The sequence below is a fragment of the Rhineura floridana genome, chromosome 17 (genome assembly GCF_030035675.1).
Source record: "Rhineura floridana isolate rRhiFlo1 chromosome 17, rRhiFlo1.hap2, whole genome shotgun sequence".
In the NCBI taxonomy this organism is placed as follows: Eukaryota; Metazoa; Chordata; class Lepidosauria; order Squamata; family Rhineuridae; genus Rhineura; species Rhineura floridana.
In genome coordinates this window covers 3441661-3468332 of record NC_084496.1, presented here as the reverse complement: position 1 = coordinate 3468332, position 26672 = coordinate 3441661, and the positions used below count along the sequence as shown (strand labels likewise).

The following is a 26672-nucleotide window of genomic DNA, read 5'->3' as shown; positions in this document are numbered from 1 at the left end:
GAAGCATGCACATTTGTGTGGTGTGGTGAAACTGAGCCTGTATATAGTAGCAGGTGTAGCCTCACTGCTAGCACCACCTGTGCTGCAAGATGTCACTCTACTTAAAAGGGCCCACCCTTCACCAGTTGCCTCCCACTGTAACTTACTGTTTATAAATATATACCTATATATGTCCAGGGATCTGCCTTTCATTTTGTAGGTTAGATTACCAATACTACTTGAAGTTCAAATATTACAACTAGAGGATGACACTTACCCCTTATATCCCTAAGTTAAGACCAAATTTCAAGACTGGATACTGGCAAAATAATAATAATCATAATCATAAAAAGATTCTGTCTCAATAAAATCTTCACAAAACTTGCAAGGAGAGGAGAATTCTTCTTCAACGTCCAGGCCATCACTCACTGAAGTAAAATTTTATAGAAAATTTTTATTCAACATACAACATTTTTTTCCAGCAAAAAAAAAAAAAAGGCAATATACAGGAAGAATCGTTGCACTCTGCAGCTACAGAAACAAAATAAAATATTGGGGTGAGGGAATGAAGGAGGGGGAGAATGGAAAGACTGTGAGATAAAGGGGAGGGGAGTGTAAATGGCTGCTTCTTTATTTTTACTGCACTCAGAAACTTATAGAAACACGTGGGCTGTTGTTAGCTCCAAACTAAAATGGAAAAGCAGCCTGGGGACTGAAATAAAACTACACACAATGAATATTGACATCTGTGAAATTCACTTGCAGACTCACCCTACCCACCCCCCGCCCACCCCCAAAAGTAACCTCCAAATGTTAAATTGTACATAGTCCTCCATTAAATATACAATTTAATTTTCTTCCCCCTCCCAAGCCCCTATTTTTTTTACAAAGTCAACAGCTTACTAAATACTAGTGAACATGCCCTCAGTGCTAAAAGGCTATTTTGTTTGCCTTCCCCTTTTCCTCCCAGGTTAGCTAAATTAATAACAAAATAGATGCCTTTTCCTTCTTCAAATCCTCTGAGATTGTTGGTACTGTGCCTGAAATCACGTTGTAACCAAAGGGGTTTATTCTCAACCATTTCTAAAGGAATATAATGATGCTGCACCTCCTTTTTGGGGGGGGGGGTCAGACTTCTTCCTTGGCAAAAGGTGATGTGAGAAAAACAAATCTGTCTCAAAATCCATTTATTTAAAATAATAATAAAAAAAGAGAAGTCCTAGGCTGAAGAGACAAAAATTCACCCCCCGAATAAGTGCCAACAGTGTACACAACAAAGTAGAGATCGCTATTTATTGATGATGTGAGTTTCTCTTTGCATTTACAAATGCACAAAAATGTCATTTAAAGTATATAACTGAAGGAAACAAATTGGATGTGAGCCTAACGGTAGCGCCATCTAGCTGCTGCAGTGATGGCCGGTATCGTATTTGGGAGAGGAGGGGAGGAGGGAGGGGAAGGGAGGGCAGCCAGAAGAGGCCGTCCAATTAAATGTACTACAGACAAATATTTTGCCAATGTCAACTGCTCTACTCAACCCTTCCCTTGTTATGATGCCGACAATCTTGCCTTGTTTACATTTTCCATAAAAACTCTCATTGGCACCCAAAGCTTTTATAAAACACCTTCATTTTTGCTCCAAAAAAAAGAAAAGGGCAGTCAATAATAGATACGGAGAAGCCAAACTGAACAGCCTCAAAATAAAATTAATAAATCAGCAGCAAATCCTCTTGCTGGAGACTTCCGATTGAGTGCACGTGTACCAAAAGTCCTACGGTTGTTAAAAAGGTGCGCCCACGCACGCACACACACACACACACACACACACACACACACTTATTGTTGCCCCTTTTTGCCTCGAACAAACTGGAGAGGGTAAGTCAGTTATGGATTTTAATAGCTTTTTCAAGATACGTGTAGCGACTTCTCTTTGGGGCTTTGTTGAAATGGTCAAGCCCTAGCCAAGGCCTGGGATGAGACATGTTACCTGGAGGGAGAGAGAGAGGGAGAGAGAGAGAGTAAACAGACTTTCAGGTGGCTTTGTACAAAACGTAAGATGTAAAGAACGGAGGGTGGGATGCAACCAAGTAGTTCCATCCCTGTCTTCACTGTTATTACCATTTAGGAGGATTTTGAAAACATGCCTGTTCACCAAGGCATTTGACGGCTGAAGGGGACTGTCCGGGGCAATCTGGAGATCACTGGATGCGTTTAACCATACCTGTGTTTTAGCATGTTCTTAAATGGTTTTTTTTAAAAAATGCTATTTTTATGGTTATATTGCTTTGTTGATGCGTGTTGCCACTCTGGACTCCTTCGAGAGGAAGGGCAGGATAAAAATCCAATAAATAAGTCAATAGCAGCGCAAGAGAACTTCCCCCTCCCTTTCCTCTCCCCCTAAAACTGCTCCGGAGGGTTGGAGGAACCTCCAGAACAGATTTGGGGGTGGGCACGTGTGGAGATAGTGGGAAAGGGAGTTCTACTGTGCAGCCGCAAGGCCTTGAGCTAATGGAACTGCTTGGTTGGACACTACTCTGAGTGAATAGGCTTCCAGAACAATGCAGAGGCAAATATACAGGGGAACCAGTGGGCTGTGCTGACCCTCGAAGGGCAAGACGTTAAGCAGGCAAGGGAATAAACGCATTACATTTGGAAGTCAAACACTGATCGGGGGATGGGACGGGACACCCACCTCCTCCAAGCTTGGTAAATGAACACTTACCGGGTTGGGGCTCAAAATCTTTCAAGTTCACTTCATATTCATCTTCATTTATATACTGGTGTCGACCCATCATGACAATGGCAAACTTAAACTTCAAGAAGAAATTAAAAATAAAAAAGAGCTCAAATGTGAATTTCTCAGGGAGTAAGTATTGTCAAGAAAATTATTACTGTAGACTTCACAGCCCCCCAAACTCTGCATTTGCATTTCCTTGCCTCTCACCTCTCAACGCACAGCATGGGAATGGGCCCAGATTTAGTGCCTTCTCATTCAGCTGTTTACTATTGCCACGTTCATAAGCACCACAGCTAGGGACTATTCCCAGGGCAGGCAATCCGGTGCCCTCCACTGGCCACGGTAGCTGGGGCCGAAAGGAGCTGGAATCCAACATCTGGAAGGCCATAGGCTGGCCACTCCAGTGGTCTAGTCAGCTGTGCAGGCCCTCTGCCTTTCCCACTGCTGGGACAGCAAGATTTGGTCTTCTGTTACAGTACAAGCTAGATCCCATTTTTCTTGCATTTTACATAAGGTGAGCCCCAATGGGGACAGCCACTTCTGATCTCCTACAGACCAGTGCTGCAAGGGCTATCATCAATTCAAGGGGAGAAACCAGGGCCAGAGTGAGGCCTGAGTGGTCCCTTGCCATTGTGCCACTGATGCAACTGTCGATCAAACTATCCCCTTACCTGGTGGCACCGCCGTGTTTTCTGTGGGAGCCAAGTGGCTGTTGAGATTGGGACATTCACTGTCTTCAGTGTCCCATAATGCAATACTGTGGAGCATCCTTAGTGGCACCACATTGTGGAGCATTAAGATAGAGTTGATACAGACCCAATGGAAAGGTGCTGGCAGGGCTAACTGCACAGGGGGGCCCCACTGTGGGGTGAGGGGAGGCAGGCATGCTTTCAGACCAGGTGTCACTGCTGGAGGGCTCTACCAGCTGTCTATGTATGCAAAGGGATGACACCAGACCTGGAAGAACCCAGATGTCACACCTTCAAGCTGCAGAGTATGAAGCTGTTTGGAGAGAGACTTCTCCCATGCGGGGGAGGATGGAGAGGAACACTTGCAGAATTACAGGAGGCATACAGATTGGCAGTGCTATATTCAGGGCAAAAGGAACAGACCACCACCCCATCCACCCAGCAAAACGCCATCCAGAAGCTACGCCATGCTGAGCAACATCTGAGCATTCTGCTCCACGACAATACCTTTTCAAATTCTTTCTCCTGGATGTCCAGCACTGTCTGAATCCTCTTCATCACCTCTCGGAAGTGTTCGCCCTGGGCAGAAAAGCACAAACTCAGCCACGCAAAAATAAAAAACAAATTAATTTTAAAAAATTAATGGCAACAAAGTTCTAAACCCAACGTGGCTAAAGACTGCCACTGAACACTCATTGCAATGTGTAGCTTAGCTGAACTTGGGCATCTGTGAACCTCTGCTTCTCTCCCCTCCCCAGCCCCCCCCCATCTATTATCCCTCTTGGTCCCAACTCTTCCCCTCGCGCATGAATAAGGCTACAGGGACCAGCCAATACTGTGCCCTGCCAGCTGAGAAGGGATCTGAACCCCATTCATCCTGTCCCAATTCCAGTACTTTATCTACTGCGTCACATCGGCTCTCAATGGCACATTTAAACCACTGGTGAGAGAACCGGTCAATTTCTGCACTGGACATTTGTTAAGACTATGTCCGAAAGAGTAAAAGGGAAGAAGAGCGGAGGGAAAGTGTGCTCAAGTCGCTTTCCTTACACCAATGCACCAATTTAATGAACCGATCACTGACCAAGACTCTTGCGTAAACACAGAAATGTACAAAATTTGGCGAGTGAGGAAATACAAAAGAACTGAATGGGCAATTTACGTTGCGCACATGAATCACAGAAAGCAGAAGAAGATATAAACACAAGAAACAATGGCTGCAGAGGAGCATTGCTACTCCTTAAGCCAGAGCGATAGACTCTAACACAACAAAACTTTTCTTTCTAGTAACCCATACACCAGCCTTCCCCAACGTGGTGCCCTCTAGATGCTGGTGGGCTCCATCTCCCATCAACCACAGCCAGCCAATGACCACGGAAGATGGGAGCTGTAGTCCAGCAACATCTGGAGGGCACCACGTTGGAGAAGGCTGCCATGAACCATCTGTGTTTGTGTTTGCAACGGTACATAGTTAAGAGCAACAGGACTCACCTGGTGTATCCTTAGCAAGAAAGGAGTGCCAAATGTCCCAAAAACCTCTTTCTGGAAATGAGCCACTGTGATTAGCATCTCATTCTCCTTATCTAGATCTACCTGGTCCAGGGGGATTTCCTGCATGCAGAGACACATTGCCCATCAGGCAACAGTAGCAGAAGCATGAACAACAGAAGCTCCTGAAGTTGGATTCAAAAGACAACGAAAGCAACAGCAGCACAACCATCACAACAGCTTCATTCGGAGCCAACTAGAAGGTCACTAAGTTCATTAAAAAATAATATTAAAAAATGAGGGTAGGGTGGGGAGAGAGGAAAAAGGTGTTGCTGGGCATGAAGGTCCAAGTCTGCAATTTGTAACAGCTTGAGAAAGGACAGAGGTGGTGGCTGGGCCATGTTAGTGCAAAGAAACTGCAGGTCCTGCACCACAGGCTACAGGAGAAATGGGGAATCAGTTGGAGGATCACATGACAAAGGTGGGCGTGGACAGAGTGAAAAGTGGGTGGAGCAATGATGAACATTGCCTCTATAAAGAAGGGTAGTGTCCATATGCACCCTCCCCCAAAATGGCCTCGCAGGCCAAATGGGGAGGTCATGGGCTGGAGGTTCCCCACTTCTGATCTAGAGGACAACTTGGCTAACGAAGGTTGCTGCAAATGCTAAAGAGGTAGAACGGCCAACATCCCATTGTTGCTAACCTATATTATGTATCTAGAAAGATTTATAAACCACTTAATCAAACTGGTCCACAAACAGCAAACATAATAAAACACACCTAAAATGCCCAAAAATGTTTTACAGAACCAAAATACATGAAATAATTATCATTTAAAAATGGATAAAACAAAGTAAAACTTTGAAAACAAATCTGTAACAAAAACATAGACTCCTGCTCTACCTGTGAGCAAATGGAGCCAATAATTGAAAGCTAAACTCTCTAAAGATGGAGCTGCAACTCTGACAGTTCAAATATTTACACTTAACATTGCATTAGACTAACCTCTATTCGAAACGTCCGACTCGTTGCTGGCGATAAACACTCTAACAATTCATCTTCCTGATGGACACCGATTATTTTGTAACTTACAATTTCTAGCAGCCTTAAGAAGGGGAGAGAAAGAGATTATGTAAAAAGATTTAGGCATTAGGGTTAACGCCCAATATAAACCAACAGAGCTGTATATTAAGCCCTCCTTCAACTGTTAACTGTGTTGTTGTGCAAATATCCTTTTGTTTTGACAGGGCTTATGGAGGAGGAACTCGATGCAGATAGCACCCAACTTTTTAGGTGAAGTAAACGTCTAGTTCTACTAAGCTAATTATCGGGAGAACCTTTAGTGCAGGGGGGAGGAAACCTCTGGCCTCCAGATGTTGCTGGACTCCTATCAGCCCCAGGCAGCATGGCCATTAGTCATGGCCAACAGGAGCTGTAGTCCAACACCATCTGGAGGGCCAAAGGTTCCGCAATCCTGCTTACATGAGATGTATTCAATACCTGGAGCTAGAGATTCTCTCTTAGAATGCTGCTTTATTTGACAGTTGGAACGGCATTAGGCAAACTGCATAGGAATTCATGGATACATTCCAAGTTCAAAACAAAATGAATACAGATTCAGTTTTGTAGAGATATTTAGGTACACACACACATCCTGTTTATGCATTACTCATGTGTAGATCAGTCCTAAAGTGAAACAAGACCAAAGCTGTTCTTTTCACCCTGACTCCACTCTTGTGATCCTGTGCTAGTTCCCCCTACCACACAGTCCACAAAGAAATCCCTGTGCACAAGCAGCCCAGGTGCATGACAGCAGGGGCAAGGCTACTGCAGGGCGAGAAGCGTGGCCCCACTCCAACTCTGCCATGGAACTGCCCTACATGAGAGTAACAGGTGAGAAGGGCTACCCATACAGCCCTCAGGAAAAGTGCTATACATGTAAATAAACAAACTCTTACCTTAATTTCCCTGAACCTCTCTCAGCAAGTTCTACAGCTTTTTTACATTCATCTAATAAGTCCCGTACACACCCATGCTTGTCTGGATATAGTGTTATTTCCTAAACAAAATTAAAGGGGGGGGGAATCAGTCAAGAAACAAAATGTTACAAGATACACAAGTAAATGAAGCACAGAATATAAAAGGTCCTTGTTGCCAAGCACAAGGGCTGAGGCCTGCTAAGGGCTTCCCATGCAGAAGTGCCATCAGAATGAATGAGTGCTACACAACAGCATATCTGTTTCCATGACTCTCAGTGGTGTTTGGGTAGGAAAGTTCCTTACAAAACATGTACAGCTTGCTTATTAATTATACCCATTTATGTGATACCAATTTTAACCTGTAATTACATTTAAATCAAAGTAGGTAAAGTAAGTAAAATTAAATCTACTTCTTTGATAATTTAATACCATGCTATGCTTCAACACTTTCAAGGAGACACAACGTACCTCTTCCCTAAATTGGCTGTTTAGCCATATGCACTTAAAACTTCTCCTGTTTTCAAAGTCTGTGATTTTCATTTTAAGCTAGGGAGATGAAAGGAGGGAAAAAGAAGATATTGTCATTCTGTAGAGGAAGGAAACAATCTTCTTCCCTATATAGATAAGAAAGTCTCCTACCTGCTGATAGTAAAGTTTCTTAGGTTGTCTAGGCTTGAAGAACTGCAGGAGATCTCTTAAAGTTCCATCATAATTATGTCTAAGAGGATTACCTGGGCCATCTCTATAACTAAACACAAAAAACAGGAGAGATGTTTCACTCTAAAATAATCTCTACACCGCCTTTTTATTTGAAACACAAAGTTAATTCACAGTCCTCACTATCTCAAGATTTTATATGGACAGGGAGTCTACACTTTTCCAGTAACTATCACAAACATTTTTCTTGCATTGAGAAAATACCATGTGGCACAATGGACCATTCTGAAGTTAAAAAGATGTTTTCAAAAGTCCTCCATTTTAGCGTCCACACCTGCAGAAGCCTAAATGACTTCTTGTCTTCACTGCAGGTCACTGAATTAGAGAAGAACATCAGCACTGGTTGTTATTTGCTAAAAATGTTAAGTTTACTGGGTTATTAATAAATAGGGCTGAGAGTAGCATGCACCAAACACTCTCTGTTTTGCAAGAGACCCTTGAGTTTCAATTAGCACTAGAGACAGATGGAAAGAACTGTGGGCTCCGATATCTGAACATTCACTTCTTTGCCCTGGTAAGGTTTGGTGCAACTGCATGTTTTACCCTGGACAAAAAACCAGCACATTTATTTATTTGAAACAATACCATAAAGCCCCACACAGAAGTCAACACAAATCACAAAAACATCTGACAAGCACCATAAAATCCAGCAAGCCATAAGAGTACAACTAACTGGCTATAGAACCTGCTAGAATGCTTGGGCAAATTAAAAGCAGTGTTTGCCCACAGCCAAAACGAAGCTCCCTTGGCATTTGTTTAATATCAGGTGAGCTTCTCTGTAGAGGGCATTCCATATATCAGACACTTCAACTGAGAAAACCCTTGTCATCAGCTTCCTAACTCAGATGGCTACAAGGCCTGGAGAAAGGTCTCTAAACAAAGAGCTAGGCTCAAATTAGTCTCTACAGAGCTTCCTGGAAGCTGAAAAGTGCTTCTACCATATTTTAATATCAAACCTAAGGAAGAGTCCTGTGAAACACAAAAAGCTACATAATTGTTTTGTGATTGGTCCTATTAGGGTACTGTTCCTGTTTGGACACACGCACCATATATCTTTTAGTCTGCATAATTTTTTTTCTCTCTCTGTGACAAAACTGGAATTTTTTTGGCACAGCACCAGGATGCTAGAGCAAATGAGGCAGGAGAGGTCATGTAGACATTACCTTTTTGACTATTTGTCTCTTCAGATAGAACCCAGTATCTTGTCTCAAGACCCCTCCTAATCTTGGACTCAGCATTGACAAGTTTTTGAAGCTATATATCAGGCTATCACTAATTTACACACACATCCCATACTACTATGCTAAAACTGCATTAAAGGCACTCTGGGGTGCTGAAAAATGTTTTTTAGATGAATGCCTCTTACCCTTGGGACTTGAAAAACTGTAGGAGCATAGGATCTGTATTAAGCCTTTGGGCGACTGTCTTTGCAACCTAGGAAAATAAAAATCAGGAGAGAAAGCAATCTGGTTTTTTGGTAAACTGTCAGCCAGTGATTTTGAAACTCTATTGGGAGCAGTCCAAAATACTTAAACACTCATTTTTGTCTGAGAGAATTCCTCCTTATGAAGACTGGAACTCTTTCAGTGCATAACACAGGGCTCATGGTTAAGGAAATTTATGTTAATTTTAAGCAACAGTTGAGTCTCCTTTACACACGCAAGAGAAAATGAGGTGGCAGAGAGGGCTGTATCATGTCAAACTAGAGGAGAGTGATGCAAAGTTGGAATGCTTCATCAGGTAAATATCTCCCTGCAAGTAGAAAACCAGCACAACAGAAAACGATTCTGGCACAGCCTATTTCTCTGCTGTGATGGCTTTATGTAGATGAAAACTTAAAAAAACATGATTCCTCCATCTGACAGTTTTTTCCTCTCATCTCACTTTGTTGCATGCACAGATCCAGTCTGAGGGCAGCCCCCATCCCTCCTGAAAAACGTATTTTAACATTAACCACGGAACATAAAAAGCTTCCTTGGATCAGGTCAGACTATTTGTCTATCTAGACTAGCAGTGCCGAGGCCATACACATCTCTCTGAGCAGGGAATCTCAAAGATGTGGGGCCACTACTGAGAAAGCCCCATCTAGAGAACAGAATCTCACACACTGATTTTAATGCTTGGGTGGAGAACACCTCAATCAAAAAGCTTTTGTTTTCAAGGGGGATGAATCTGCAGATCACAGATAGCAGCATCAGCTGCAAGACAGCAGCATGATAAAAGGGTGGGGCTATCAATGGCCATTAACCCTGATGGCTATGCTCTGCCCCCATAGAAGCAGTATGTTTCTGAAAACCAGTTGCCAGAAGCCGCAGGGGAGGAGAGGCTCTTGTGCTCAGGTCCTGCTTGCCAGCTTCCCAGGGATATCTGCTGGCCACTGGCCTGATCCTGCAGACTGTTATGTTCACACCAAGCAGCCGCATTGCATGTTTGAAAATTCAGCACACCCTGAAGTTGAGCCACATTTTAAAGAGACAGTGGGAAAAAACCTACTTTCCCTAAAGAAACTGAACCCTCGTACACCCTCCCCAGCCTGAGAAAAATCCCCTATGTGGATTATAGATTTGTAAGCCAATAAACAGTTTTTTAAAAAATGGCAGCAGAGTTGCAGTGGGGATGCTTATTTTATATTATACCAAGCAGCTGTAATCTAATGGGTGACATGGGGAAGGGCCACAACTCAGAGGGAAAGCATCTGGTTTTAACACACACAGTCCCAGGTTCAATCCACATCTCCACATACAGCCAGGAAAGACTCCCTTGCCTGAGACACTGAAGAGCTGCTGCCAGTCAGTGCAGACATTACTGAGCTAGATGGACCAATGGTCTGACCTCATTTAAGGCAGCTATGTCTCATTTCAGAAATACTTTATTGGACCATCACCATCTTGAATAAAAGGCCCTAATTTTCAAAGATTTTCACACCTGATGATCTGATTACTGTGCTGATTTTGGACCCAATTTCATTGGTGGAAACGTAAGGGAAGTGTGTATGTATACCTGAAAATAATTCATTCTGTTGGATAATGTGACAACAAAGCCGGGGTCATTTGGGATGGTTTTGTCACAGAAGATGACATCAACTCGGTGGTACAGATCTCTGAAGTACTCTTTTGCTGTCGGTAGTTCACTGCTATCATTCTCGGGGTCATCCCTGTTAACAGAAAAGATCACAGCCATTTTAAGTAAATACACAAAAGCTACACAAAATGTGGGAAGTCTTTATAAAGCCTTGTGGCTCTTTGTGTAGCCTTTGGAAATAAATCCAAGGCAGCTGCATAGACCTGCACTACATAAAACAGTTTCTAACAAAGCACAGGTAAGCTTGTGTGTGTTCATCTATTTCTGTAGATCGGCACAGTGCTCCCTTCTTCGAGTCAACCGTTTATGATGCAGTTAGACTGCCTGTGTGACAGGTGAGTCAACAGAGTCTTCAAAGGTTCAAAGCAGGGGCGGGAACCTTTTGTTGTGCTATGGGTTCCATTTCCTTGGGGGCCACAACCTGAGGCGGGCAGGGCCAGAATCAGCAGTAGGGTGGACCAGAGCTGATGGAAGCTATCAAGCAGGATTCTTTTTCAAAGCTTACTTTGCTGTAAGCCTCCATGAAAACCTACTTTTGAAACACAATGATGTCACCATCCATGAGTTCATCGAGAGCTTTGTCGAGGGAAACATCATAGTCTTGAATTCTCTCCGTTAAATTCGGTTTAACTTCCTAAGGCAAGAAGGAAAGAGGCTTTAGACGAGACTTGTTCAACAGGAATAACCTTCTTTTCAATCGAAAATCAAATCAAAAATCAAAATCAAATCAAATCGAAAATCAAAATAAAATGTTTATTTTTTGCGATCTCATTCAGGCACACAGAGTGCCTGAGACAGCTACCACAGAGGTTAGGTGTGTCAATCTGTCACAGAACCCACACCAACAAACACTTCAAAGACAGAGGCCACGTTCAGCCAACTGTATCTTGGCATAATAAGCCAAATTATGAAGGAGTATTTTGATTGGGCACTCAGCCCCTTTGCACAAATGAGCAAACAAACCAGGAAGTCTTCTATGAACTATCATTTCCTGTTTTGTTTGAACTGGGAAACCATGGTTAATGGCTTCAGAAAATGCTAGGATATTATGCCAACTTCAAACCATGATCTGAACACCTTGTTCTGAATTCCTTAGTTAATAGCTTCCTGGTTTGGATGAAACAGGAACCTATAGTTAATGGAAGATTCCTTAGAAGATTAAAGGAGCCATGTGTGTTGGCCAAAAGACTCATTCATATCTCAGCTTATGAAGCTATGACTGTTTGAACGTGACCAGACTGGGTCATCATAAAGACTAACAACTGTTTTGTGGAATAGGTTTTCAAAGGCCAACCCTATGTGCACCTGACAAAGCTTACAGAGGTATTCTTCAGGCTAATTAAGGGGACTCTTTATTTTTTATGACAACTTTATATGTAGTTCTTAATCAAGGGTGGTATCCCCAGGGCCCTTTTTAAATTGCCTTTCCCGAAGTTCAGTATGCCTCTCCACCTTCAAAAGACAAATACAAAGAATCTCTCTCTCTCTCTCACACACACACACACACACTTTGATGGATAAGGGGGGGGACTTCTTAAGGTTCTGTTACAAAAGGCCTTTGCAATGCAGGAAAACAGCAGTTCAGGAAGGAAAGGAAAAATTGCTTGCATATGGAATCAACATACTGAAACTGCTTTTGGTTGGAGCTGCTGATTTTGAGCATAATCGAGTAAGTGATAATGTTGAGGAAATACTGTTTATTCCACCCAAGCCTCAAAATAGCAGTAGCATAGAATATGTTTTCTGTGGAACGCTGTCAATGAAATCCAAGTTTGACCCCCACTTTATTTTTCATCTCGGCACACTACTATTAAATGAACTTTTTTCTCCAGGTTCTCTGGAAGAATAGGTCTAAAAGTGTAAGCAAACCAACTTCCATGAAAGTTTCACCCAACTTAAAAATGTAGGGTTGTAGCCAACTATAGTCCTACTCAGAGTAGATCCACTGAAAATAATATATGACTAACTTAGGTCCATTAATTTAAATGGGTCTACACTGAGTACAGCTTGGTTGGCTACAAACCCACATCTTTCAACTCAACCAGCAGCTCTTTTTTTTTGGGGGGGGGGATAATTTCCAAGAAACACTTCTCATGTTATTGACAGAGAACACTTTTGTGAAGTATGCAACAGTGTGAATTTGGTTAGATGCAAGTTTTTCATTTCACAGGGTCGCCATAAGTTGTAGTCAACTTGAAGGCACATAACAACGTTAAAACATATCTTTAAATTTTGCACTACATAGTGTATATCTTGCAATAAAAGAGTTTTGGATCTCCTTTGTTGTAGTGATGAGAGTACTTCCACCTATTTTCATTTAGAAAGTTTCTACATGAACAATCCCCAACGGAGACAACTAGTTTAAGGAACAGCAAGTGATTCAAACCTCATAGAGGATAAGATTAGATTCTTGGGGAAATCCTGCTCTTTCACACATAACTGGCAGCAAGTCACCTTTGGGGAAAAGAAGAGAAAGAGACACGTATTTATCACTTATGACTCCAAAAAGAAAGACACACGCGCACCTATTAAAACATCCTGTTTTTTAAACATTCCATCCTCAAGTTTAAGTCAGAAGACGAAGATGATACGATGAAGCCTTTTAGGCATCTGGGTTCAAGGATGACGAAGCGCTAACCTTGTGAAGTTGTAAAAAGAATCTGGAGCTAAACGGGAACCTGGGCAAACACCCTCTTTACGTGTCCCCATCCCGCCCCAAAAATGCAAGCATTGCCGAGCCATGCTAAAACGAATCCAGCGATACTTCTAAACTCAATAATCTTCTAAACTCAAGTACCTGCAACTATCAGTAGTTTCATAGTATCTCTCTATAACCTTGCACACTTACGTATTTTACAGGATATAGGTGTGTAGATATGCCCACAATAATTCAAACTCCGTGTCTTTGGATCATACATCTTCAGGAACAGCATTACATCATCTGCAAGTTGAGGAACAAAGTTTGTAGCAGAAGGAAGCCTCCATCTGCGTTCAAGAACTTTTGCACAGTTTAAGGAACACTTTTTTTTAAAATCAAGAATGGGAGGAAATGTTAAGGGCAGTTTCCAAAAAAGTAGTTCCGATAACACAATAAAACTTCCCCTCCCTCTCCTTTCCACATGCCCTCCGAAATCTGCTCCGGAGGGTTGGGGAAAACCCCAGAACAGATCTGCACACTCCGGTTTCAAGCAACATTGATACAAAAGCAATCAACTTCTGTACCTTTCAAAGGATGGGATCCAAAGGGCTTGGATATACCCAGTGGGATTTTTTGACTTCTCTCCCTGGAATGGCAGATTCCCGTATCATATCGCACACTACTTGTGAAACTCCCTCAGTTTCAAAAGAAGCTTGCCATGTGGTACAGGGAGCTGCTATTTGGAAACAAAACAAAACAAACCCAAGTGACTTTATGAGAGACAACACAGGAATACCCTGCTATGAGGACCTTCACTTTACGGACACTCGCAAGTATGGACATACTTACAGTAGCACCAGTCCCGTTTACATACTTCGCTTCGCAAGAACAGTCACTTAACCTTTGGTTGTGGCCTGTTCTTTTGGGGGTGGTGGAAAGAGACGTGACTGCGCATCAGCTGAGAGGCGCGGCAGCAAGCAGCAAAGGCTTTAGTGCGGGGCTTTGAGGCTCCATGTGAAGGAGAGGTGGCACAGTGGCGGCGCAAGTGAAAAAAGGTAGTGCTTCACTTTAAGTACATTTTCGGTTTACGTACTCACTCTGGACCCATTGCGTATGTTAATGCGGGGTATTCCTGTAAATAAGTCCAAAAATCCCTTGGATGTGTGGAGCTAGCCATAAGGTTGTTAGGATTCAGGCTAACATCTTTAAGGCGTACTTACGGTCTTTGTCAAACTTGGGTAATGTTGCCCCTGTAGCAGCCATTTCTGGATCTACAGTTTCCAGGAATATTGTCCATGGATTTTCATTGTCACTGAGCTCAATCATCTATGAGGTTAAGGAAACACATCACACAATGAGGAGATGCTTCCTAAGAATGAGGACCAATTAGAATCTTACACATTAAGAAAATGGAATCTCTTATTTCAGAAATGCATTTTTTACTCCTGAAAGCATAAGCAGTGCATTAAAAATTAAATTAAAACTTTCCTTCTACTCGCGCACACTCACAGTTTTATTGCCATCAGCTTCATTGTCTAACATAGCTGGCCTTTTTGTTCCGTTACTTCGGGCTTGCATTGGCCACAATCGTATCTGATCTTGTGGAAAGCCCTAAAAGGGGGAAAAAAAACATTTAGAAAGAAGTCAGCCATTACAATGCTACAAATGATTCCATGCAAAGTGACACAATCAGATGAGATCTCAGAGAGCTTACCATTGTTTGAGAAAGGTTTTGAACAAATTCTGCAAGTGTTGAATTTTTCAGCACTTTGAACACAGTGTATTTCACTTTTTCTTCATCGTACATGTCGTTGCCTTGATGGCCACAGAACTGGTCCTCTGTTACTATCTGAAATTCCAAACACATTTTGTGAATGAAATCACTAAGCAATTGCATTAGTTCACAACTGGAGTTTAGTCTGTTTTCCTCAAGTCCTTATAACAGGTGTGGGGAACCTTTGGCCCTCCAGGTGTTGCTGAACTACAACTCCCATCATCCTTGGCCACTGATTGCTGGGACTGATGGGAGTTGTTGTTCACTTGTAGTTCTTCCAACAAGCTTTTTGAAGTGGAGATCTTTCCCAGTCTGCATCTGTATTGGAATTGTTTTTGAGATGTTTTAAAATACAAGATGCTTTCATTGTTTTATTGGTTGTTGTCTGCCACCCTGGGCTCCTTCTGGAAGAAAGGGCGAGATAGAAATTTAATAAATAATAACACGAGCAACATCTGGAGGGCCAAAGGTTCCCCACACCTGGTTTTATAGGATGTAAGGATCCTAGCACCAGCACAAAAAGATGTGCCAGCATTAATACCCAGCTTAGCATTCCCGCGTCATATCTGTGTTGGGGTCTTTACAGTGATGTCTGCTTGGCACAGAAGGGTCATGCAAAGGCTTCCACGTTGCCCTGGTAAAAATCTTCAGCAACCTAATGGTCCTATGGGCGTTTGAAATACCTGAATAGAGTAAAGGCCAGCCCAAACACAAAGTGGGTAATTTCTTGTAGCAAACAAAGATAAGGATCTCCCGGCAATGTTGGACTGGGGCCTGGGAGACCAAGATGACTTTGGGCCACTCGCTGTCTCTAAACCTATCCTCCTACTTCATAGGCTTGTGGAAAGGATGCCACCTTGAACTCCTTGGAGAAACGGTGGGATATAACTACTACTACTAAACAGATTTATTATTAGAATTGTTATGCAGTATATTATTATTACTGTATACCACTTAAAGCCAAAAGAGTCTTCTAAATGGTTACCAACACAAGAAGACACCAAGTAGCTGGAGAAGATATCAAAGTTCGAATACCATGAAGCTGACCTTGGGCCCCTCTCGCTGTTGTGAGGATAAAAAGGGGCAACTCACATCCATCTACATCACTGTGTTGCTTCTTGGAGAGAGGACGGGACAGAAATGTGGGCGGCATCCTCAACACAACATGCAAAATGAACAGAGACCTACGGCAAAGCTGACCTGCACTTGCATGTAGAGGTGAGCCTCTTGCCTCTCCTTTCTCTTCTGAGCCTCTATTCTTTTCTCTTCTTGCAGCCGTTCCACTAGTTGCTGAGGAATATCATGGTCAGTGACTGCCTGCAAAACCTCACCTAGAAGATATGAAGTGCGACACATTTAAAAAGCAATTGTGCTTTTTAAAAAAATACTGCCATCCAAACAAAAACAGTAAATGGTTACTCTTCTGTGATAAAAACTGACTTTTTGATACAGCAATGTTCCTGCAAACACTTTACCCTTCCCCCGACTGCCCAAACTTTATATAATTGTTATTCTTTTGCATATATACTGACTTGGGGAGGCTCACTGTGAAAGCCTGCTTTAAGTTTTGAAAGAGAAGCCCTAGCATTAACCAGGACCGAAGGAATGATACTTACTTAATTTTGACTCCCTGATATAAACCAACATATATGCATTAGTACAGTGCCGTACGGATAAGTCATCATCGTGGCCTCCATAGTTATGTTCAATTGCTTCTTCCTTTGTACATCTAGATACAACGTCATCATCAAATTTACACCACTGTAAAAAAAAGGGGGGGTGAACAAAGGATAATAATATGTGACAAGAGTTAAATAACAAATATTTCATCAACAAATAAAATGTACATTTCAGAAATATAGTACCAACATAGATACTTTGGGATTTGGGATGGAACCTATTAAAATTGCACAACTATCACCTTGAAAGAAAACTGTATCAATTTTGATGTGATATTAAGAACTATTTGATGGTACACAGAATGAACGACTGAAATGGGCATTCAGATGTTAATACTTCCACGACACCTTGGTTTCCTAATTTTTGCCTTTGTTTTTAATTTGGGCTGATTCTGAGAGCATCTTTATCATGTACTGAAAGTCACCAAGACAGATTAATGTCCTACCCCCCTTAAACTCATTTTAAATAAATGATCCTCCCAGATACAGTGGTCCTCCGAATGTTGCTGGACTCCATCTCTCATCAGCCCCAGCTATCAGGGATGATGGGAGTTGTAGTTCAGCCACATCTGGTGGGAAGCAGGTTTCCCATTCCTGTCCTAAAGGTTCAGATCAATTTTATTTCCATATTTGTTACAGGCTGTAAGAGAATGCAAAATGCAGTATGCAAAATATTTTTTAGAGAGGCAGAAGCAAAATGTTCCGGTGTACACAGAGATTCTGCAGTTTGGTGTTTCCTGTGACATCATCTCCCACCCCCCCTGCCCCCCAGAAGATATGGTTCCCTCTGGAACAGCACTCTGTGAGGCAAGAGAGGCTACCACCAGAAGCAAAAATGAGCCATGCATTTGTGGAACCCGGCCAATATATTTTCTCCAGTACACTCTCCTCCTTAGAAGCCTACATTGCAATAGAAACCTTAAGCTTAGATTTCAGTGTTGCTCTATTAAAGGATTTTCAGCAGGATTTTAAAAGGATACTACAGCATATTTATGGAGCTATAGTTAAAATGCCAGCTATTTTTCCATTACTTACTTTTCCATCCCCTTTAGGGTTCAAGTAAACAACATAATGTCCACCGTGGTTATCTCCACTGTGAACTAGCACTGCGTGAAGTATGTAGTTTGCAGCATCTTTAGGATCTGTTTTTTGCAAAAATTCATCAAGAGGCAACTGATCTGGAAATTCAAACCTGTTTTTAGTTCAGAAAAAAAGAAAGTGTGTTATCACATACCTATTCTTTATTTATTTTATTTTTTTAAAGAACCAGTTGTCTGGGAATGAATAATAAACTGCCCTTGGAACAAGATAAAGTTGAACAAATCACAAAAACAGTCTCTGACATCAGTTGGCACTGTTTGGCCCATAGGTGCTAGGTTGCACGGACATAACATTTTCCGCAACCAAATGAAGAATCCTATGGGGTGCAGCCAATGGCTCAAGGCGTAGCTTTATAGGTTCTGAGAATAGGCCATTACTTCTGAGAACTACAGATAAAAATTCAACAGAGAACCAAGAGCAGAGTAATAGCTTTTTTAATCAAGCGAGATTGGATAGGAGTGATGCTGCAATAATGTTTCCCTGCAATTCAGGTGTGGAGAATATTACTACAACTCCTACCATCCCTGGCCACTCACTATACTTGCTAGGGCTGATAGGAGCTGTACTTCAGCAACATGTGGAGGGCCAAATGTTCCCCACACATAATTCCTCTAATTCCATGTCCATTCGCACATTCAGCCGATTTCCGCCCCATACCAAACTTTAGCTATTACCTGCACAAGCTTCTGCTAGTGTTGCAAAAGCTAAAGCAGCAGCCTGCAGAATGCATGAAGGACAAAGATGAACATCCTGACTACATTTGCCAAACTGGGGTGGGGAAGAGAGACAGACCTAGAAAGCTGCCTTCTGCCAAGACATACCATCAGTCTATCAAGCTCAGTATTGCACAGAGTGGGTTAGTTAAGATGTGGACCTGCAGATGAAGAATGCAAACAGCCAGCACGGTCAATGGTCAGGGATGATGGGAGTCCAGTAACATCTGGAGCGTCACAGATTACCCATCCCTGGTATGTAAAGTCTCTCTAGGGTTTTCATTTATTTATTTATTATTACATTTATATCCCACCCTTCCTCCCAGAAGAAGCCCAGGGCAGCAAACAAGTGCCGAAATACTAAAAACATCTATACAATATCTTAAAAACAAAGCATCTTTTAAAAAAAAAAACCCTTTAAAACAAAGCATCTTTTAAAAAAACCCCTTTAAAACAAAGTATCTTAAAAAAACGTTTAAAAATCTAAAAAACAATTCCAACACAGATGCAGACTGGTACATAGTTGCTATTTAAAAGGCTTGTTGAAAGAGGAAGATCGTCAGTAGGCACCAGAATCACAACAGAGATGGTGCCCGTCTAATATTTAAGGTTCCAGAGAAGAGTGCTTTCCAGCCCTACTTAGAAATGCCAGGGACTGAGCTTTGGGCTTTCTTAAAAAATGGAGAGGCACACCTTGTGCCAACACTGGGAGCCCTCAACCCATTCTTTACCTAAGCATGTGTAACTAACCATCTTGCATAGGATGGCATTGTCAAGAACGCCTGGTTTGTAAGGTTGTTAACTAAAATGGTTCTGTGGCAAGGAATTATGGGGGGGGGGGAACATCTTGCCTGAATTGGGCCTCTGGGAGGCCATGAGACTGCCAGTTCTTACAGCTGAACTCAGTTAATTAGGCAGGAGCAAGAACACCTACTTATCAGCCTGAGACTGGTGCCTCAAGTCCATAGGCCTGGGAAGGTTGGCGGAGCACGTGACAGTTAGGCATGAAAGCTCCAGAAGATTTAATCATCAGAAAGCCCCCTGGCTAATTAATTTCTGGCTGTTTCTGGGCTTTCCCCCATAAAATAGAACTAAGACTTTGGGTCTTTGTTCCCCAATGTTCCTTGGTGCTACTTGATGTTGGGGTTCCATCTTCCATCTGCTATCTGGGCTACACATCTTTGGGGAGATGTGGAACCATGATGTTACTCTTCGGGTTTGCCTATATTATGTGAGTATAGATTAGGCTAGACAGCTTTGTTATTTTTACCTGTCACTGGAACTCTTTGTCTTTTGTACTGTACCTACCCCCAGGGGTGTTTGATTTAAGGACTTATTTTGGGCTCTATTTTTGCATTTATATTTTATTTTAATAAAACTACCTCTTATATACCAGTGTGCATTCAGTTCAGGGGGAAATTGGCTCTGAATCCAACACCTTGGCCAATTAGCCACAGACTACAGTGTAGTTGGGTATTTTGCCTTAAGGCTCCAAGACGAGGAGTGCATTCTTGGCTCTTGCCTTTTGGAATCCTTGGCAGGTCTATTTCTGGCACTTTGGGTTTCCCCTTGGCCCAGAGTGGGTGACCAGGTTTAAGGGGTGGTGGCAGTCTGCCTACCATGCAGGGTTGTTGTTGGTTTAACTTAGTCCTGGTAAGGGAGGAACGGGTTGTGCCTGGCCAGAATCAATTGCCCTGGGCTTGGGAGTTGACCCCGGTAGGAACTTGTGAGCTCTTGACAAACATATTCCACAGTCTAAAAACATAGCCTCAATAACATCAATGCAAATACCACTGTTCACCGTATGGTATCTATGGGTTATACCAAACTGTGTCGTAGAGTAGACCCACCAAAATTAATGGGCTTGAGTTGACCATGCCCATTAATTTCAATGTGTATGACTAGTGCGGTATACAACAAGGATTTGGACAAAAAGGATGTATCTCCATGCTTTCTGGAGATAAATCCTTTACAGCAAATGATTTAACCACACTGCAAAATTAAGTATATCAGTTCTTAGGAAGCACCGTTATCTTCTTGCTGTTGGTTTTGTTTTTGTCTCTTCGGATGAAATGTTAAGTGCCGCAAGCTAAAATTCTGATAACAATTTCAGTTTTCTAGGTATCTATGTTGTGGCTTTAATACAATGCAAGGTTGATTACCTATCATTTATCTTGATGTTCTGGTCAGTCTGGGGATCATACATGAACCTCATGAGTTGTAGATGCAACACCGGCGGCAACGTTAAGAACTTTACACCTTTTTCTGCCTCCTGCATGTTAAGGGAAGAAACGTATGTGTCAACAGAGGAATCTCCACCGACCACTGAAAGAAGTATTTTGGTTACAAAACAGAGGTGCTCAACATGATCTTTGGCATGGACAGCTATCCCAAAAGCTTCTGTTATCACACAGACTTCCATGAGGTCTAGCATACCTGCAAACCGTGCTCTCCTGCATCATATTTATTGTCCCCATCGAGCTGTTCCACGGCAACATAATCAATGAAGGACTCAAATACTGAAAAAGAAGGCAGGGTTTGAGCAAGGGAGGTTTATTATTTATTTGTTTTTATTTATTAGATTTACATCCTGGCCTCCCTTCCAGTATGAGCCCAGGGTGGCAAACAAAAGCACTAAATACAGTCTATAACATCATAAAAACAGACTTTAAAATATAATACAACAAAACATCCTTAAAAACATGTTAAAACAAAACATCTTTTTAAAAAAGCTTTTTTAAAAGCTTAAAAAAAATCTTTAAAAACAATTTCCGTTGGAAGAGAAAGATCTTCAGTAGGTGCCAGAAAATAGCAGAGATGGCGTCTGTCTAATATTTAAGGGGAGGGAATTCCAAAGGGTCGGTGCCACAACACTAAAGGTCCGCGTCCTGTGTTGTGTGGAATGGACTGCCTGATGAGATGGTATCTGCACGAGGCCCTCACCTGCAGAGCACAGTGATCGACTGGGTATATAAAGTTTATCAGTTAACACAGATTCCATCTGCAGGCAGCAAGAAATGTGATGTTAAACCATCTGCCATAATCCTAATTCCCTAATGTGGTGCACATTAATGCAGATTAAAGAAAATTTAAGATCCAGGTTGACCAGCTCTGTTCAACTGTTTGTGCCACAAAAGTACAGTGAAAACTATAAACACATCCAGGCATTAGTAACTGGGAAGAAATCTCAACCATGAGCCTTTGATGCATGCCCATGCCCAGCTCTTGCGGGGAGAATGCTAAACACAGGCAGGGAAAATATTGCATTCATAAATTGGTACAACCTGGCCCAGATGTCAACCGGTCTCCATGGAAAAAGGCACGAGGCCAACACACCCATCAGACTGAAGACTCACAGAGTCACATATTTAGAAGAGACCCAGAGGCCATCGTCCAGCCTTTTGCCTCAAAGCAGAGAGCAGGTGCACCACCACTAAAAGTGCTTACACAGGGAAATAGACCTCAATTCAAACAAGCCAAGGCCCGAATTTTGGGTGTCTGTGTTTGTGGTGAGGGGTTAATTCTCGAGAGATCAAGACACAGCAGGCACTGAATATGTCAGAACGCCAAGGGCTTTACTAAACCACATGAACTTAGAAACTAAGATACTTACTATTCTTCTTTCCCTTTATACTTAGCTGGATGTCATAATAATCCTCTATTCGTTCAGAACGATAGTCTACATGTTTGCACTGGATATAAGACTGCAAACAAAAATTGGATAGTGAGGTATCAAGGCATGTCAACAACAAAACACATGCACAAACCCTGCCCCAAAGTTAGCTTCTAACCCAAATACATACCACCATTTTCCCCCTGAATAATTTAGGGATAGTGCCTTCTACACAGGTGCCTTTCATTTTATTTTCAACATTATCAAGCAACTGAAAGAAACCAGAAAGTTTGCATTGGAAACACACATTTATTGGATTTATATACACTGCTTTCCCCTTTAGATAAAGCTGTGAGAAGGGCGGCTCCCAGTGATCTCACATCCAGGTAATAATCCAGTCCATGCCCCCCCCCCCAGTTCTATAACAATACTACAACATTTATTTTATTCTGATCTATTTCTATTCTGTCCATCCAACAGGCCATGAATCCCAGTGAGGGTTACAAAACAACAGAAAATGACCATAAAATGTGTAAACATTAAAAAAATATTAAAAAATGAAAACACCAATTAAAATCCAATTCACAGGGTCACAGAACTGCAAGTTAACAAGTGATCTACAGCTAGCTGAACTAGCATGAATTCCTATAAGAATCTGTGTGAAGAGGTACATCTTCAACTGGTGCTGGAATGTCAACCGTGTTGCTGCCAGTGGCACCTCAGAGGGTAGGGTGGTTCCACAACTGGGGTGCCACCACTGAGAAAGCCCTATCCTGAATCTCGACACCAAATGTACTTCACTCAACAATGCGATGGGATGGGCCTCCACCACAGATCTTAAAACAGGCTGGCTGAAATGGGGAGAAGCACTCTGTCAGGTATCTGGGTCCTAAGGCGTCATATGTAAAACACCTTGAATTGGGGGTGAAGATGAGCCAGAACTGGTGTTACAAGATGGTTTCTGGCTGCACCAGTCAAAATTCTGGCAGCTAGCTTTATTTATCCTGCCTTTCCTTCTACAGGAGCCGAGGGTGGCACGTTATGCTCTAGCTGCAGCTTCCAAGTAGTCTTCAAGTGTAGCCCCACATAAAACTCATTACAGTGATCCAGTGCATGGAGTACCACAGTAAGGCTATCTCTGTCCAGGAGCAGATGGAGCATCCTCTGAAGGTGCGCACAGACACTCTGTGCTGCTGAAGCCTCTTGCGCCTCCAGTGCCAGCTGGCTCCAAGAGCACCCCCAAGAGATGGACAGGCCCCTCCAAGGGGAATGCAGTCTCATCCAGGACAGGCCATCTACCCAATCCCTGGCCTGGAAAGCCACCAAATCCACACAGTTGTCTGCTTGGGATTCATCCAGCCCATCTCTGCCTCCAGACAACAGCGCTCCGAGATCATTCTCTCTTACATTAAACGAATTCTACTTCATTAAAAAAAAAAAATTGTTGAGTTTAAATTCTGACTAAAGTTTGTGAATGCTTCAGGATGGCATTTTCTCAATAGAGAAATTACATAATTATGTAAGTAGGGACTCTATATCTTACAGGAAACGGCACATTATTTTCTCTCTCTTGCCCAGCGTTTCTCTCATGATTGTCAAAAGACAACCTCTCCTATACATTACCTCCACCATGCCATATGAATCCCAGCTCCACTCCCTTGGTGGAAAGGGAACATCACTCCACATGTGCACAGCTGCACACTATTCACTACACAAATTCTAGGGCTGAGAATTTGACAAATCAAAATTAATCTGAAGACTGACTCAAACTAAACTTATTAGTATTAATAACAGATGACTCAGGGTACAATCTATCAGGAAGCACAACTTGATGGAAACTGGATGGGAGCTTCCATTCCTTTCAGTGGGGCTTGTGCAAGAGAGACTCCCTCTGAATTACCCTGTTAATGAAATTATATGCATAACTACAGTCAACTGCACACACACATATCCTGTCCAAAACAAGGGGGAAAATACATACCACTCGACACAGTTCCTGAACGTCATGTTGCATGAAGCTGTCTAACGTCTCCCATCTTTATTAAAAAGTGAAACAAAAAAGTTGCCATTTATAAAAAGTTAATATCTGAAAAGAATTGAGAAGAATCAGAAACTTTTGGTTCTGTGCACAAACAAAGAGCCGGGTGAGAATGAAGAAGGTGCAACCCAGAACAAATGACTCTTCTCACGTGTGCACATGCTCACAGAGCGCACACATCAGGGGTGGCAAACCTGCAACCCAAAATCACGCCTGTTTCAAATGGCTCGCCATTCCACATCTTCCTCACAGCACTCGGCTGGGTGTAGAGTTTTCCTCTCTTCCCATCACAGTGCTGCAATGAGGGACAAAATTGCTTCTGTCCTCTTCAGAGACTGGTCTTTGAAGAACAGGAAGCAGCTGTTTTCCTCCCAGGCGCAGTGCTGTGATGGGGATGAGTGTGAGGTGTACGTGTCTGCATATGCCTCAAACAAGTTGAAGCACTGCAATGCAGCCCTTGGGCCTAAAAGGCTTAGCATAACTGGCTCAAACTTTTAAGAGAAAAGGAAAAGCAGGGACAATCAGCTGATTGTTGGTGGGAGTGCGCCGCCTTCAAAGGGGCTTGCTCCATTAGTGCAAAGCGGTTTGCATTGAAGCCACTTGCTAAAACAAAAAGCCTCCCCTCCCTCACCCGTTTTAGCAAGCAGTTTTGATGCAAACTGCTTTGCGCCAATGGAGCAAATGCCTTTGAAGGCATGCTCCAACCGCCAATCAGCTGACTGGTGCTGGAAGCATGCCTTGAAAAGGGGTCACTATAACCACCCATCAGCTGATCAGCAGGTACAACGACCCCCGTTTGAAATTTCAAAGGAGTTAATCACTGACATCATTATGTTAGGTGACTGATAGGGTGGCAGGGCTGCCCATTCGTTACAGTTGGCCCATGAAGGATGGGAGGGACTTAGGGGTTCAGTCCACCAACTGGATCTGGTTCCCCACCCTGGCAGCGCTTCTCCAGGGTCTGAGGCAGAAGCCTTTCACATCATGGTGGCCTTCCTAAACTGTAAGCTGCCTTCAGAATGTCTGTTATTAGGCAGCATATAAAACAGGGGTCCTTAAACTGTAGTCCATGGACCTCTAAGTGCTTTAGGGTGTGTGTGTGTGTGTGCGTGCGTGCGTGTGCGCAGGGTGTAAAAATATTAATCAATTTCCAGTACGATAAAACACATAGTATTTATTTATGGGGATCCATTGCTTCCATCACCTGTGGCCCAAAAAAGATTAAGGACTACTGCTATAGTCTTAAATTCATAAAATAAATCACCTCTTGATATTTTTTGAACTGGAGCTGCCAGGGACTGACGCTGAGACCTTCTGGGCTCTACCACTGACCTTTAGTGTGTCCCCCCCCCAATACATTCCTGCCATGCTGGTGGGGAAACTGCACGTGGGAGGGAGAGTTTCTATATGAAAAGGATCCCTCATGACATGCAAACCTTGACACGATCACTGTCAGGGATGAAGGGCCTCACCACTATTAATGTCCTCAAGCCTTGCTTCATTTAACAGACCGTGAAAGTCACTTTTGAGAAGTAGCAGTCATAGAAACTACCCAGCTGTGAAGAGCCATGCGGTATCTTGCCAGCACTCACCCAAAAGATTTTGTTAGCTTCTTAGTCCCTACTGGCTTGTCGCTATGCTGGAGCTCATAGAACACCCTCTGCAGCGCTAAAGGAACACTTTTTGATGAGTCGTCTCCTTCTGTGGGCATCATGTACACAGCCTAAAAAAGCAACCAATTTAATTAGGACTATGGAAAAGGGTTTGATAGCTCACATCGTGATACTCAGTTAATCCATTTCATCCTGATCAGAGAGGACAACATCAGTGAAACATTTGAATAATCTGCCCAATGTATGACATTAAAGGGGTGGAGGGAGAGAGGACCTTGCAACATCCAGCAATTTCATCATACTGCTTACAGAAGAACATTTGCTCACATCAGACTGACAGCTGAATTTTCAAGATGCCCAAACTGCTGTTGAAGCAGGGCAAACTAATTGGCATCCTGTTTTGAGCCTTGGCATTTGCTGCTTCTTATGTAAGTAAACCTTTTATAATGACACTGCACCAGGATTTTTTTTGGGGAGGCACGGATCGGAGAGACCGCATCTGCACAGGAATGTGCCTTCTTTTTTCTACCTTGTCCCCAGTCCTTTCCACACATATCTGATACTTATCATGCCTGATGCCTCAGATAGCAATTCTGATACGAAGGGGACCACTATAAACCACAACTCTCCCTTGGGGATACAACAGAGCCCAAGCCAGCCTGAGGAAGAGCAATTTGCAAGAACAAGACTTGGCACCTGAATCCTCTGAAAAGGACCTTTCGAACAAGGAAGCGGAATCCACAGCGCCATCCTATAGCTCCCTCCTCAGCTGAAAACCTCTGGCTGAGGAGAAGTATAACTGAAAGCCATCAAGCGATGCTAGGTGTGCGATG

At 42.7% G+C, this 26672-nt stretch overlaps 1 protein-coding gene across 2 annotated transcripts in view; it reads right to left on the bottom strand.

The window, feature by feature from the left end:
- Positions 1-413: 413 nt before the first annotated feature.
- Positions 414-26672, bottom strand: part of USP7 (ubiquitin specific peptidase 7) — a 69473-nt gene continuing 43214 nt past the window's right edge. For both annotated transcript variants that reach the window (XM_061599215.1, XM_061599216.1), the window contains 25 exons: positions 25819-25949; positions 24170-24224; positions 22379-22459; positions 22189-22279; positions 21012-21094; positions 20738-20847; positions 17797-17953; positions 16699-16843; positions 16283-16413; positions 15023-15157; positions 14818-14919; positions 14529-14634; positions 13519-13611; positions 13057-13124; positions 11204-11304; positions 10590-10743; positions 8956-9023; positions 7512-7620; positions 7341-7418; positions 6852-6952; positions 5899-5998; positions 4897-5016; positions 3913-3984; positions 2702-2792; positions 414-1966 (listed from right to left, as the gene is read on the bottom strand). In XM_061599215.1, the coding sequence (XP_061455199.1) occupies positions 1860-1966; positions 2702-2792; positions 3913-3984; positions 4897-5016; positions 5899-5998; positions 6852-6952; positions 7341-7418; positions 7512-7620; positions 8956-9023; positions 10590-10743; positions 11204-11304; positions 13057-13124; positions 13519-13611; positions 14529-14634; positions 14818-14919; positions 15023-15157; positions 16283-16413; positions 16699-16843; positions 17797-17953; positions 20738-20847; positions 21012-21094; positions 22189-22279; positions 22379-22459; positions 24170-24224; positions 25819-25949 (2589 nt within the window). In that variant the 3' untranslated portion in view covers positions 414-1859. The remainder of the gene's footprint in view (positions 1967-2701; positions 2793-3912; positions 3985-4896; positions 5017-5898; positions 5999-6851; positions 6953-7340; positions 7419-7511; positions 7621-8955; positions 9024-10589; positions 10744-11203; positions 11305-13056; positions 13125-13518; positions 13612-14528; positions 14635-14817; positions 14920-15022; positions 15158-16282; positions 16414-16698; positions 16844-17796; positions 17954-20737; positions 20848-21011; positions 21095-22188; positions 22280-22378; positions 22460-24169; positions 24225-25818; positions 25950-26672) is intronic.